Source organism: Patiria miniata, unplaced genomic scaffold (assembly GCF_015706575.1).
Source record: "Patiria miniata isolate m_02_andy unplaced genomic scaffold, ASM1570657v1 HiC_scaffold_21, whole genome shotgun sequence".
In the NCBI taxonomy this organism is placed as follows: Eukaryota; Metazoa; Echinodermata; class Asteroidea; order Valvatida; family Asterinidae; genus Patiria; species Patiria miniata.
In genome coordinates this window covers 4,746,890-4,762,749 of record NW_024037060.1, presented here as the reverse complement: position 1 = coordinate 4,762,749, position 15,860 = coordinate 4,746,890, and the positions used below count along the sequence as shown (strand labels likewise).

Below are 15,860 nucleotides of genomic sequence, written 5' to 3'. Positions count from 1 at the left end.
TCGTAAAAAATCTAAAATGTTTCTTTTCTCACTGGATACTGAATGTAATGAGTTGAACTCTTCAGGGAATTCAATTCTGGCCTCTAGGCATCTCGTATGAACTTTTGAGGAAATTTGGTGAAGTTGTATTTTTGGGTCAAAAACTGACTTTTTCGATGATGCCGGCTATGGAAAACGTTGAAGTTTCGGGGGCATTTTGTAAAAAATCTAAAATGTTTCTTGTCTCACTTGATACTGAATGTAATGAGTTGAACTCTTCAGGGAACGAAATTCTGGCCTCTAGGCACCTCGTGTGAACTTTTGAGCAAATTTTGTGAAGTTGTATTTTTGGGTCAAAAACTGACTTTTTCGATGATGCCGGCTATTGAAAACGTTGAAGTTTTGGGGGCATTTTGTAAAAAATCTAAAAATTTTCTTTTCTCACTGGATACTGAATGTAATGAGTTGAACTCTTCAGGGAATACAATTCTGGCCTCTAGGCACCTCGTATGAACTTTTGAGCAAATTTGGTGAAGTTGTATTTTTGGGTCAAAAACTGACTTTTTCGATGATGCCGGCTATGGAAAACGTTGAAGTTTTGGGGGCATTTTGTAAAAAATCTAAAATGTTTCTTTTCTCACTGGATACTGAATGAAATGAGTTGAAATCTTCAGGGAATTCAATTCTGGCCTCTAAACACCTCGTGTGAACTTTTGAGCAAATTTGGTGAAGTTGTATTTTTGGGTCAAAAACTGACTTATTCGATGATGCCGGCTATGGAAAACGTTGAAGTTTTGGGGGCATTTCGTAAAAAATCTAAAAATTTTCTTTTCTCACTAGATACTGAATGTAATGAGTTGAACTCTTCAGGGAATACAATTCTGGCCTCTAGGCACCTCGTGTGAACTTTTGAGCAAATTTGGTGAAGTTGTATTTTTGGGTCAAAAACTGACTTTTTCGATGATGCCGGCTATGGAAAACGTTGAAGTTTTGGGGGCATTTTGTAAAAAATCTAAAAATTTTCTTTTCTCACTGGATACTGAATGTAATGAGTTGAACTCTTCAGGGAATACAATTCTGGCCTCTAGGCACCTCGTATGAACTTTTGAGCAAATTTGGTGAAGTTGTATTTTTGGGTCAAAAACTGACTTTTTCGATGATGCCGGCTATGGAAAACGTTGAAGTTTTGGGGGCATTTTGTAAAAAATCTAAAAATTTTCTTTTCTCACTGGATACTGAATGTAATGAGTTGAACTCTTCAGGGAATACAATTCTGGCCTCTAGGCACCTCGTATGAACTTTTGAGCAAATTTGGTGAAGTTGTATTTTTGGGTCAAAAACTGACTTTTTCGATGATGCCGGCTATGGAAAACGTTGAAGTTTTGGGGGCATTTTGTAAAAAATCTAAAATGTTTCTTTTCTCACTGGATACTGAATGAAATGAGTTGAAATCTTCAGGGAATTCAATTCTGGCCTCTAGGCACCTCGTGTGAACTTTTGAGCAAATTTGGTGAAGTTGTATTTTTGGGTCAAAAACTGACTTATTCGATGATGCCTGCTATGGAAAACGTTGAAGTTTTGGGTGCATTTCGTAAAAAATCTAAAATGTTTCTTTTCTCACTGGATACTGAATGTAATGAGTTGAACTCTTCAGGGAATTCAATTCTGGCCTCTAGGCATCTCGTATGAACTTTTTAACAAATTTGGTGAAGTTGTATTTTTGGGTCAAAAACTGACTTTTTCGATGTTGCCGGCTATGGAAAACGTTGAAGTTTCGGGGGCATTTTGTAAAAAATCTAAAATGTTTCTTGTCTCACTTGATACTGAATGTAATGAGTTGAACTCTTCAGGGAACGAAATTCTGGCCTCTAGGCACCTCGTGTGAACTTTTGAGCAAATTTGGTGAAGTTGTATTTTTGGGTCAAAAACTGACTTTTTCGATGATGCCGGCTATTGAAAACGTTGAAGTTTTGGGGGCATTTCGTAAAAAATCTAAAATGTTTCTTTTTTCACTGGATACTGAATGTAATGAGTTGAACTCTTCAGGGAATTCAATTTTGGCCTCTAGGCATTTCATGTGAACTTTTGAGCAAATTTGGTGAAGTTGTATTTTTGGGTCAAAAACTGACTTTTTCGATGATGCCGGCTATGGAAAACGTTGAAGTTTTGGGGGCATTTTGTAAAAAATCTAAAAATTTTCTTTTCTCACTGGATACTGAATGTAATGTGTTGAAATCTTCAGGGAATACACTTCTGGCCTCTAGGCACCTCGTATGAACTTTTGAGGAAATTTGGTGAAGTTGTATTTTTGGGTCAAAAACTGACTTTTTCGATGATGCCTGCTATGGAAAACATTGAAGTTTTGGGCGCATTTCGTAAAAAATATTTAAAATTTATTTTCTCACTTGATACTGAATGTAATGAATTGAACTCTTCAGGGAATACAATTCTGGCCTCTAGGCACCTCGTATGAACTTTTGAGCAAATTTGGTGCAGTTGTATTTTTGTGTCAAAAACTGACTTTTTCGATGATGCTGGCTATGGAAAACGTTAAGGTTTTGGGGGCATTTTGTAAAAAATCTAAAATGTTTCTTTTCTCACTGGATACTGAATGTAATGAGTTGAACTCTTCACGGAATTCAATTCTGGCCTCTAGGCACCTCGTGTGACTTTTGGGCAAATTTGGTGAAGTTGTATTTTGGGGTCAAAAACTGACTTTTTCGATGATGCCGGCTATGGAAAACGTTGAAGTTTTGGGGGCATTTCGTAAAAAATCTAAAATGTTTCTTTTCTCACTGGATACTGAATGTAATGAGTTGAACTCTTCAGGGAATTCAATTCTGGCCTCTAGGCACCTCGTGTGAACTTTTGAGCAAATTTGGTGAAGTTGTATTTTTGGGTCAAAAACTGACTTTTTCGATGATGCCGGCTATGGAAAACGTTGAAGTTTTGGGGCCATTTTGTAAAAAATCTAAAATGTTTCTTTTCTCACTGGATACTGAATGTAATGAGTTGAACTCTTCAGGGAATTCAATTCTGGCCTCTAGGCATCTCGTGTGAACTTTTGAGCAAATTTGGTGAAGTTGTATTTTTGGGTCAAAAACTGACTTTTTCGATGATGCCGGCTATGGAAAACGTTAGAGTTTTGGGGGAATTTGGAAAAAATCTAAAAAATTTCTTTTCTCACTGGATACTGAATGTAATGAGTTGAACTCTTCAGGTAATTCAATTCTGGCCTCTAGGCACCTCGTGTGAACTTTTGAGCAAATTTGATGAACTTGTATTTTTGGGTCAAAAACTGACTTTTTCGATGATGCCGGCTATGGAAAACATTGAAGTTTTGGGGGCATTTTGTAAAAAATCTAAAATGTTTCTTTTCTCACTGGATACTGAATGTAATGAGTTGAACTCTTCAGGGAATACAATTCTGGCCTCTAGGCACCTCTTGTGAACTTTTGAGAAAATTTGGTGAAGTTGTATTTTTGGGTCAAAAACTGACTTTTCGATGATGCCGGCTATGGAAAACGTTGAAGTTTCGGGGGCATTTTGTAAAAAATCTAAAATGTTTCTTTTCTCACTGGATACTGAATGTAATGAGTTGAACTCTTCAGGGAATTCAATTCTGGCCTCTAGGCACTTTGTGTGAACTTTTGAGCAAATTTGGTGAAGTTGTATTTTTGGGTCAAAAACTGACTTTTTCGATGATGGCCGGCTACGGAAAACGTTGCAGTTTTGGGGCCATTTTGTAAAAAATCTAAAATGTTTCTTTTCTCACTGGATACTGACTGTAATGAGTTGAACTCTTCCAGGAATTCAATTCTGGCCTCTAGGTACCTCGTATGAACTTTTGAGGAAATTTGGTGAAGTTGTATTTTTGGGTCAAAAACTGACTTTTTTTATGATGCCGGCTATGGAAAACGTTGAAGTTTTGTGAGCATTCTGTAAAAAATCTGAAAATTTTCTTTTCTCACTGGATACTGAATGTAATGAGTTGAACTCTTCAGGGAATTCAATTCTGGCCTCTAGGCACCTCGTATGAACTTTTTGAGCAAATTTGATCAACTTGTATTTTTGGGTCTGACCCCCTGTTTCTCTGATGATTCTGTATATTAAAACTGAAACTGCAACATGGCTGCAATATTTATTCTCTATTTCACATCTACTTTTACCGGTTCTGTTAAAAACTGACTTTGCAGTAGGCCTAGGCCTAGGTCTGCCTAGCTGGAGTTACCCAGCCCTCAATGTCATCATTGGGTTGTCATTTTGGGTTGTCCCTAATTTGACTAGTAAATGACAACCAAATGATAAAATTTAGGGCTGGGTAACTCCCGCTATGGTCTACCTGATAAATTGTAAGTCATGCAATTTGTGTTTAAACCATGCATTTATTCCCCTACTTCAGGCAAACAGACCTTTGTCATCAAGTGGCCGAAGATCAGCAGGAGGTACAGGGGTCAATATGGGGTCACGACCCCAGTCCAAGGCAGCCCCAAGGGACCTCATGAGCCGAGAAGAAGAATACATGTGAGTATGGCCTTGACTCACAATGATGCCTAGCTTGAGTAACTCGCTCCAACATGTCCAATGCTCATCAGGAATTCGACATATAGAGCTGGAGCTAAACTACGTTACAGAAACGTAAGAGTCCCTAAAAACGGGACCCTGTATCGTATCTCAAGTGCAGCACAAAAATGGTCCATTTTCCCTCTATTATCCGAACCGAGATGCCATTAGTGACCCAAATATGAGAAATATTGATGAGTACGGTGGCTTCTCCAGAAAAAAAATGTGTACCACGGCTGTCATGCGTGCATGAAGTGAACGTGTGACGTTGTTGTGAACAAGCGTAACCTAATCACAATTGCTGTTTTCCAAACCCAGGCTTCGGCTCCGTTTCCGGGTCCAGCACCATTGCAAGCTGCATGAATGCAGCAGAGACGGACCGGAGCTAGGGTTTATAAACCGGCAATTGTTATCGCGTAACACATGTAAACAACGACGTCACACATACAATTCATTTATTTTTTGATAGACATAATTTGTATTCCCATAGTGTTTCTCAGTTGTCGGTTCGGTCATAGTTCGGTAACCATCTTCACTCTTCGATGACTTCAACTTGACAACTTTGGGTGAACACAGTCAGAGAACGGCATTGCAAGCTTAACTGGACTCAGATTTTTCAACAAAGGTTCCTCTTCCCAACAAGAAGCAGGGAAACAAATGCTAACAAATCTTCTTGTTTTGGTTTGCTTTTTCATTTTGGTCAGGCGTCTTAACGCAGAGCTAGAAGCCAAAACTGCTGGACTCATCCAAGAAGCAGAGGATGTGATGGTGAGTAAAGCATATACCCTGACCTGTACGAGTCTATCATTCTACAGCAAGTATCAAGCCAGCATTTGGGCTCTGTGAGCAAACAAGAGAGGGCGCTTTTTGACCACTTTCGAGGGCCCATTGGGCTGGTTTGCGCTCATATAGCCTGAAGTACACTCAACTCATTTCGTTCTGAATGTGCACAAAGGAATAGCATTGAATGCGTTGAATTGTCTCTGCCAGAGGTCTCCCCCAACTTTCTCTTTTTTACCGTTGAGGGGGTACTTGTGCACGGAGCTTATGTCCAACATAACGTTGGTCTTGATTCAAAGTTTCCAACTAGGGAAGCCTAGTAAAGCTGGTCCCAAAGCCCACACATTTTCTATTCAGTTGATATCCTTTAATGGAGAAACTGTTATGCATGCAATTGTACAAAGCAAATGCCCTGTGACAAATTATCTGAACAATAATTAGCACAAATATTTTGCCATTGAAGGGGGCCTTTGTGATAAAAGTGATACGCTGCCCAGATTGGTCTATACTGTATAGTAAGTATTATGTACACATAATACTATGCATGCCAATGTGTGCATATGAAGCGTGCTCAGAATTGCTCGGATCTGTGTGGCATTTTTGATCTTTGTTTTTTTCTTCTCAGCGTGAACAGGAGGAAATGTTGAGCAGATCTTTGAACCGTCTTTCCTTCGGCGATGCAGGAGACCAGCGTGGGATGGCAACGTCTCCAATCTTTGACACAGAACCACCTCTTGTCTCAGATGATATCTCCAAGGTGAGCGGTGTGTCATAAAGACCGTAATTGTCAGCACATCAAGTAAAGTCTGTCACAAGCCAGTATGGCCCATCAGGCAAGCGTTTAACTCCGGTTTTCTTGGCATGAAACGACTGAGAATATATCAATTCCCCCTGGATGGGATGCCAGTCCATTGCAGGTTGCCCATTTGTACTCCTGGGTGGAAGTGAAGTGGCTTGCCCAAAGACACAAAATCTTGCTGGTAGCTGGATTCGAACCCCTGACCCTCTAATCATGAGTTACGCTAAGCTTCCCTCTACCCCCACCCCGTAATTTACAGCACATGAGTTCACTGACGCCATGTTGGCACACAAAGTGACATGATTTCAAGGTTATTGACCCAAATATATATCGGAAATGAATTCAGAAATTGGATGGATACAGAAATTTGGTGCATACAGAAATTGGGTGAATACCATGGAAATATCACATTTATTGAAGCAATTCAGTGACTTTCCAATTTAAAATTTAAAACTTGCACAAAAGTAATTTCTGAATTAAGGCAATATCTAAACTTACATCAATAACCTTGAATTCATGTGACTTCACAACATGGTGTCATTTCAGTGTCTAGAGTTGCTAAAACAAATATAGCCTACGATAAAAAAAAAAAAACAATTAAAATGTTGTGAGCAAAAATCCATGAATCAGTTCTCTTGTCTTGTTGCATGATCTGTAAAATCGAATGAAAATTCAAAATTTGTCTTTTGTTCCAAATGCAGCCATCTTCCATTCCCTCAACGAATCTCGCATCAGACAGGAGACCGCCCTCTAGGGGCAGACCCCCATCAGCCAATGTCCGTCCGGCACCCGCTAGCGCCAGACCACTGTCAGCTGGTACCAGACAACCGTCAGCTGGTACCAGACAACAGACGTCAACAGCACGGGCTGTGACGGCAGGCGGTCGGCCGGCATCAAAAGCAAAAACAAGGTATGAAGGGTTTATACTTAACTATCTTAAAACCTTTTTAATATGATTTCTCTGCACATGGGAACAGTGTTCCTACTACAGTTACACAATCCGTTTGATTACGAAGAAGACGCCAACAAGTGGCCAAGGAACTGTGCTGTGCAATTGCGAATAATTCAGAAATAATTTTAGAGCTTGGTTTCAATCAAATAGTGGAATATTCAAAGGGTGTTGATCAGGGTTTACATGCACCACAAGCATTAATTGCAAGCGCTGGTCGTGAATTAAATGGGCCGCCGATTGGGATTGACAATTCGGGCGATTCACAATGCAGTGCGCCACCAACAGTTAGCCATGGAGAGTCCATTTTTCAAGTATACGGTCGACAAAACATGGACAATTTGAACGAGTGTCAGTAGACAACTTGAGCTAATATGTTATAAATTGGGGCATAGCGTTCTGCCGCCTTACAAAAAAACACCATATTGATGACAAGAAAAGAAAAGGGCAAACAGATCCTCGAATTATACGCTTACGACACTACTGGCTGGAAAAACTAAAAATTTCAAATGTGCCGCGCTGCGATTTTGTCGACCATCTCCCACAATGCACTGGGAAAAATGGTGGCGCACTGCATTGTGAATCGCCCGAATTGATCGAAGATTGACAATAAGCTGAATAAAACATTAAGAACTTATGTATCGATATATTTTTCAAGGTAGCAGACTAGCTATATACTTGAAAGATTTTAAGGATGCAATTTAGAGCTAGTTTTATTCATGGGACTCTCAAATCATGTGCGTAAAAATGACTGTCGACAAATATGTGGCATTTGACAAACAGTAAAACCATGCAGCTTATACAATTTAAATAACATTACTGACTTTTGGGTTCATCTTCTCAAGACCTCAGGAAAAATGCTATGGATATATTCGACGGACCTTTAAGTGATACAACCTCTCTTGTGTAGAGACACCCCCCACTCCCCCCACTCCCCACCCCCCCCCCTTCCTAGCTTAGATAAAACACAATGTGGCAACACTGTACACCAGCATCATGTTTGTTTAGCCCAAGAATTCGACCACAGAATTTGAGGTTTTTTTTCAGCATTTATTGGCAAAACTTTTTTTCTTTTCTATTTGAATGTCTTACCCTCAGGCCAAGGGCCAAAGCAGCTTCAGCCAGCGCCTATGACGATGTCGCCATACCTGATGACGGGGTGGGACACGAGGGGGCGGGGTCGTCCATGGGCGTGGCCAACGACTTCTCGTTGGCTGACACCATTCATGCTATAGAGGGCAGGCTTGATGATGGGACGTTACCCTCCGATACCCTGGATGATGTTCTGCCTCAGGCTGCAGAGGGAATGGGCTCAGGTAAAACACGAATCATGTCAATCCGAATCTAACCTAGCTTATAAACTGTACCGTATGTACAATCTGTACTCCATCTATAATGGAAAACTAAAAACATAAGAGGGAAAAAGGTTCAGATATTCTAAATGTGGCATGAGAATCCATTGACTCATGGGCAAGTTGGGGCAGTCTGTTCTTGACACGAATATATTGTTCTTGCAAAACCCCGGCGGATAGGTGGTGTGTGATCCTGTTCAGAGTGCAGTGTTCGTGGGTCGTGTTCCCGCGGTTCAATCGAGAACAATGTACCCGTGTCAAGAACAGACCTTTTGCTCGGCTTTGGAGTTAATACACCGTTAATTTCATTTTGAATTCTGTATTTAGGATTATACATCAATTACTATTCATTTGCAAAATGACAGAAAATCTTTGGTTACAAATACTCGGTCGCGATGATGGTGTTTTTTTTTGTTTGAAGTGGTGAAGTGCGCACAGTGATTTATGTTTATTTTTTTGATATCATTGTCAACTTGTGCCACTTCAGAATTACATGGCTACGGCTTCCAATTACACATGCATCTATGGAAGCCGCTGAAGCCACTTCCCATAGATGCATGTGTTTCTGTAAGCCATAGCCACATAATTAGGACACAGGCACAGACAATGTTCTGAATTGGCATGTCTTATTCTTATCTTCACCCAGAGGCCACCATTCGGTTCCTGAAGGCCAAACTGAGAGTCATGCAAGAAGAAGTAGACCGACTATCTCATGAGTACAACAAAAAGGTAACGAAAGAAGATCACATTCGTGAGGCGTTCTGGCAAAATGAGACAGGACTGAGCAGAGGTCGAAATGAGGGTTTACGGGTATTAGGAAAGAGAGTAAACTTCTCCTTACAATACTGTTTGTTGCACTTCAATCAGACATTTCGTTGACAAGTTATGGTTGTTTAAAGTTCGCATTTATTGACATGTCAAATAAGTACAATACTGAGAAAAAGGCCTTTATAGTCTTGAGTTTTGTAGTTGCGAAAATGGAAGATTCCAATTTTTTCCTTAATAAAAAAACAGTTTTATTCTTAAGATTTGTATACTTTTTCTTTAAAATATGTGCAGTAGACATATCAAAGATTACAAATCTGAAAATTGAAAAAATCACCCCATTTTTCTCCACTATGGCCTGTGCCCAGTTCCTTCTCATTTTGCCAGAAACCTCACATTTTTCCACATGATGTGGTGTATGTTCTAATCAGGATTTGCCGGTCCCAGAATGTCCCAGAATGTCTTGTGCTCCAATACAAGAACATTTATCTATGGGCATGATTTCCCACTCCTTGAATCAAATGGAAAAGTAAGGTAGCACTTGAAATGATCAACTAGAATGAAAGTGTGCATAAGCTTTCGTTGCTACAACTACGTCATCAGATGTTAACAATCAATCCATTTGATTCTGCCTGACTAACACGGCTGCCTACCACTTTCATTTCACTCTTTGAATATTATCAATAGATCTAATTTTTATGACATCACATTTTTCATTCAGTGAGCTTCGAATAAAATTGACATAACTATTTAGATATATTGGCTCCTGATCTCCAGCAATTTGTCGTCTCAACACGTGCAGAGTGAAGAAAATAAGAATGGAAAGACAGAAAAAAAAAAAAAACCTTCCATATTACTCAGTTGTTGACGATTTCTTCCTCTGCACTTTAGGATGAGCAGAACTCAAAGCTTGACAGTCGTCTGAAGGAAGCAGAGGAAGAACGAGCCCGCCTCCAACGCACCAACACCACCCAGCAGACACAGATCGATAAGTACAAGAAGCTATCGGAAGACACTAAGAGAAAGAGTGACGGGTTGGAAGGACAGCTAGCTAGCCTCAGGAAAGTAAGGCCAAGTCCCAATTACCTGGCTATGGCTTGAAGGCACACATGTGCCTATGGAAATGGCTGAATCCACTTCCCATTGACACATGTGTTATTACCAGCCGAAGGCAAGTAATTTGAATGCGGCTTAAGCATGGATTGTTTACTAAACCTATGGACACATTTGACAAAGTCGATACTTACTGTTTCCGACGTTGAACTGTTCATGTACATACTTGAAATTTTTGGTTCCTTCAACTCTATAACACTGGTTTGAAACACGGGTGTTGTTCACATTGGTCAAGTCAAAGTCCTAAAATCGTCGAAGTTATGTGCAAGCCACAGTCCTAGATCACACACATTAACTTAAGTGTCGAAATCCTAAACCATGCAAGTTCTTAGTAAGGCAGGTCCAGTTAGAGTTGCAGAACAGTTCCTGTCCAACGTCAAACATCAAACGTCTGTTAAACAACGAGCCACAGTAATGGCTGTGCTTTGTAGTTCTGCGAAATGTGGGTGTAAATTTTGCTGAATTCTGTTGAGTGTGCTGCACAGAGATGGGTAATTTAAAGCTACAGTCCATCATTTGTAATTTATGCATTTTGTTCGTTTGAAGCAACAAAAGAGTTCAAAATCTAATGAAGGATACTGAGCAACTAACCTGATGAAGTTTCAGCTAAGCTTCAGCTGTACATTCCGAGAAAAACAGCATTCTAAGATCTCAATTTCTAATCAAAAGTTACTGAATCATGTTTTGAATTGTTTTGAATTGCAGCTATACGCGACGTCGCGCACTGATCCGACGAATTACAACAACCGCGCGCGCGTCGTTCCAATACTTGTGCGCGCTGCGCTGAATAACAAAACGAACTACTAATTTAAATTTTCCTACGGTGCTTCTTAAGAATCATCGTTGGAAATGCCTTCTTTCGTTGATTACTTCAAAATGACAGCTTCCCAGAAAGAATAATTTCACAGGGAGTTTAGTTCCCTTACTATCTTTCAACCAAGTTTGTTTTTTAACAATAATTACGCCAGTTACTTTTCGGATGGCTGCAAATGATGGACTATAGCTTTAAATGAGAATGCTCTTCAAGTGTTTTATGGTTAACCAGTGGTATTTTTAGTGATGTGTTAAAGATCGTTCTTTGATTTTTTCCCAAGGAAGTGGATTCCCTCAAGCGTAACCAGAAGCAGTCAGCTACCAGTCAAGGAGCAGTCGAAGTCCGGCTGAACCGAGCCCAGGAGGAAGCTGATAGGTACAAGGCTGAACTGCAGAAAGCAAGGACCACATCAAGGGTAAGTCCAGAAGTCCTGGCAATGGACTTAATTATACAGAAGCAGGGATGTAGTCGAGTCTATCACAAGTCCCTGCATGTCCGTTGCAAGTCCATCACAAGTCCTCCAGTCCCAATTCAACTCACAAGCTATTCAAAGGAGATTTGACAAACACGTTCCTTTGTTCTTGTTCATCCACTGTTACTTGTGAATGGACTTTTGATGGACTTGTGATGTATTTTACTACATCCCTGTTTATAGTCTTGGGGCTAAACGTTATCATGGTTTGATACGCGATAACCCGCCACTACGATAACCCGCCGCTGCGAGAGGGCGTTATCACGACCAACCAATATCATCCACAAACCGTCAGTAACAATGTCTAGGCCAATTCCTAAAACCTCTCCCCGAAAAATGGGGGAAACTAGTGCGCATGCGCGACTTCTGCAGGCAATTACGGTCCATTTTCAGTCCCACACATACTACACACAACAAAAGAGCTGACCAGTGAAGTTGCACAAAAGTCTTGCTGCATCTTTTATATAACTGGAAGAAATTTGAGAGTTTGCTTCGGAACAACTATGATTGTTTTTGAATGCGCGCTGCGTATATTAGGCCAAACAGGTGTGCACGCATTACACAAACAATACTAATTGGCCTAGACATTGTTACTGACGGTTCGTGGATGATAATGGTTGGTCGTGATATCGCCCTCTCGCAGCGTCAGGTTATCGCGTATCAAACCATAACACAACTATCCCCTAGACTACCCTGTCCATAACATTTATGTCAAGTGTTTCAGACTTGCACTCCTGAATGATATGAGGAGCATCTCAGGTCAACCCAAACATTTTTTTGGTTTCAGACAGACAAACACTTTCTTTTAATTTTCCATTGACAAGGCTAGAGGCATTTGAAAGATTGCCACGATACATCCTTCAACATAGTCACTTCTAATTGTTTCAAAATCTTAGAGTGTTGTCTTACAGTCTTAACCCGTTCAAATCTTGTAGTTAACTCAAATCTTAAGAATCATTTAGTTTAGGAGAACTCTGGAATGTCAGTTTGAAACAGGTGTTTAGTTTAGTTTCTTATTCAAAATATTGACCTAAATTCTAGTTCCCTGCTTTCATCCAACTTTTATCCCCCAGGAGTCTACAGAGCAAGAGAGGAAGCGAGTTGAGCAGCTACTCGCTGAGAACAGACGTCTTGAGAAGCAGAAGAATGAACTCATGAGCGGCTTTAAGAAACAGCTCAAACTCATCGATGTGCTCAAGAGACAGAAGGTAGGTTCAGGCTCCTAGCCAAAATAAAGATCAGTTCATCTGCTTTAAGAATCGCAAGCTTGCAGCATATATATTTTCATCAGGATTTATCACTTGAAAATGGCAGAGTATGGCTGGAATTGTTTCAGATGGCAAATATCTATTGCTTTTAAGATATAAGTAAAGCAATAAATATGATATCTTTGTCAGATTCAATGCAACATTAATTTTGGTGACCACTGCCATATCAATTTCCAGTCGGCCACAACTTTTCCCCAGACATTCTTATTGCACCAAAAATCTAAAAATAAATTGTGAATGAAAGGATTCACTTGCAAGTTAAATCTTCAGTTTTGGTTTCTTACAGCTAAACCAAACGAACAACATGATCTCTTGTGTTTCAGATGCACATCGAAGCAGCTAAGATGCTGTCGTTCACTGAGGAGGAGTTTGTCAAGGCCTTGGAGTGGGGTAACTGAGATAACACAGGGAAACTTCCTACTGAAACTAAGAATTATTGAATCGCTTGGTATTTCCACAATCCATGCTTCCAACTTCCACAATAAAAAATTATGGAAACTTCATGGAAGAGTTAGTCAGGGCCTAGGAGTGGGGAAACTGAGATAACTGGATGTCAGTGTTAGTAGAACTAACTAAAAATCATGGAATTGCTTTCACTGTTTACCCCAGACCATGCTTCCAAATAAATCGAAATGACCCAAGTTTCGTAGGTGAAAATGTTTGTTGACTGTGGCTTCCCATCCATTCGGTGTCGTAGTTGACCCCATCACAAGTCCATCGGAAGCCCATTACAAGCCCAATCACAAACAAATCACAAGTCTAGTCACAAGTAACAGATAATAATAATAATAATAATAGTGGATATTTATAAAGCGCATGTATCCACCAGGTACTGGCGCTCACAGCGTTACATCAGTATTACCCCTGCTCATTGGGCCCATGAAACGTTCCAAATACCATCTCGGCTACCTGGGGAGTATACAGCTTGATGCTGTCTGTTAGGCGCAAGGTAGCTCATTCAATCACAATAACCATCTTTGCCACAGTTAAAAAAGTGCGCTCGTGAAAAAAAGGGCACTTGTGAAAAAAGGCACTGTTTACAAAATATTGGGGGGGGGGGGGAATACTTCCCTTACCCCCACTGGCTACGCCACTACTTATGAAACTGAACTGTATTCCCAGCCTTTCATACAAATAACACCTTGTCAAGCAACATTTTAGATGTTAATTATGGAGCATAGTAATGTAACAGTGCCACGTTTTCAGTTGGAAATTGTGCTTTTAAATTAATTAAAAATGCACAATTGTACTTTTTGGTACAAATGTACATTTAATTTTTAAAAATTCCCAAAGCTTGATTATCCACAATTATCCATGTGGAAATATTTACTTAGAAACCGACATCTATAGCCGTTAATAGTCTGGTTCCCTGACCGGACAATTCCACCCTGACGTCTATAAATTGTAGGTCAGGCAGCTGCCACTGGGCTAAAAATAAACACGACAACCCTTTTTCAAAGCTCGGCTTCATTTCCACTTTGGCTTTATTATTAAAATCTTTTAATGTTCCGATCAAATTACCAAAAAAATCACTTGCTTCATAACATACAGTTGGATATTTATGTAAGAAAACATTAAGTAATGTTGAGCTGGAATCTTCAAGTTAGGACCCAAATAGCAGGCAAATCCAAAATGGAGAGGACGCCGAGTTTCGCCAGATTCAAAATAAGCAGAGCTCGCCCTCGTATGATCTGAGTGCATACTTGATGCACAAAGTCATTGTTAAATTTCAAGTATTTTCAATGCAATTATTAAATGAATATTTATTATCAACTCCTTTCTTAAATTTTTAATAAGCATGGCAGGTAAATAAAACCTATTTTATACCCAGAAATTCCCGGGCGATATTCAAAATTGTCGACGAAAAAAGGGAGGCATTCCTCCCGTTTTAGTCACGTGCTGTGGCGGCTGCCTGACCTTGGATTCATCAGAGGTAGTCAGATTCTTTTGGTTTGAGAAATCTGTTTTCGTTCCTCCATGACTATAGCTACAAACTTTGTTTTCTTTTCCAAATGAGCACTAGGGTTATGATTAGGTTAGGACAAAATGTTGTTGCATTGAGTCTTGGTCATGAGAGTGATTCGTCACAGTTATTGTTTTTCTGTTGTACAAAGCTTGACTTTGTGTTTGAATAAATGAATTTTTTTGTTTTATATAATCTGTAAAGAGAATCCCTTGTTAGCAATTGAATAAATGAAAACAATGCCTTGAAAAAAAAAAGTTGAAATATTTGGTGTATTTCTTTATTTCTTTGTGATATTTCTTTAGTGTGTAAATTTTGTTTAGCCATATAGTTGTAGTTTCTCTTGTTACAATATTTTAGGTCTTGGATTGATAAATTGACTGGGTAATGTTATAGCAGACAAAAGGGAAAAAGGTTTCATGTTTTGTTTGTGGGATAAAGATTTGTAAGGGTTAGCAAATAAGGTTTTACATGTTTTATGATTATTATATATTTCTGGTAATGAAACCAATGATTCCCCAATGGCACGTCTCTAGCTCGCAAGCCAGAAGAAACCTGTAGAGAGAAGACAATGAGAAGAAATTAAAGTTTTAGAGGTGGGGGAAAACCCCAGAAGAATATCGCCCGACCATCTCCAAATGTTAAAAAAGGCGATTCGCAGAGTCCTTGTTGCTCGGACTATCATTCGTCTATGTGCATCTTGCTTCTTGCAATTCAGTTTCCCAATCTACTTTTGCATACTGCATTTAATGTGTGCCAAATTTTTTATATATAGTTTCCCAATGAATGTATACCCAATCTAAGACTGAAAATGAGTTCGATGAAAAATCATTAAAAACAAACCCGGATTCGGCTTTAAACCACTTCAATCATCACGAATTATGTCCTATGCTCAACTTAGAAAAACCAGATAATCTGTCCAGCACAAGCTGACGGAACATCACTTATTATATTTATCTTTTTCTTATCCTTTACGGCACGTACGTTTGCCAAATACGAAAAGAAGCGAAACAAACATTTTGCGCAGTAAGCGAAATGACGAC

General features: G+C 39.6%; 1 protein-coding gene across 1 annotated transcript; it reads left to right on the top strand.

The window, feature by feature from the left end:
- Positions 1-4,297: 4,297 nt before the first annotated feature.
- On the top strand, positions 4,298-15,081 carry LOC119729718 (testis-expressed protein 9-like). Its single transcript, XM_038202417.1, has 10 exons — positions 4,298-4,503; positions 5,247-5,310; positions 5,948-6,079; positions 6,823-7,031; positions 8,169-8,386; positions 9,069-9,151; positions 10,079-10,252; positions 11,395-11,529; positions 12,660-12,794; positions 13,178-15,081. The coding sequence occupies exons 1-10, from the start codon at positions 4,313-4,315 to the stop codon at positions 13,250-13,252; spliced, it is 1,416 nt and encodes a 471-aa protein (XP_038058345.1). The 5' UTR covers positions 4,298-4,312; the 3' UTR covers positions 13,253-15,081.
- Positions 15,082-15,860: the final 779 nt, after the last annotated feature.

Bases quoted from the DNA above. Each gene is read 5' to 3' on its own strand.
- LOC119729718 (XM_038202417.1), top strand. From the start codon at position 4,313: ATGGTCTACCTGATAAATTGTAAGTCATGCAATTTGTGTTTAAACCAT. The intron at 11,530-12,659 runs GTAAGTCCAGAA...TTTATCCCCCAG, and splicing joins AAGCAAGGACCACATCAAGG to GAGTCTACAGAGCAAGAGAG. The intron at 12,795-13,177 runs GTAGGTTCAGGC...CTTGTGTTTCAG, and splicing joins ATGTGCTCAAGAGACAGAAG to ATGCACATCGAAGCAGCTAA.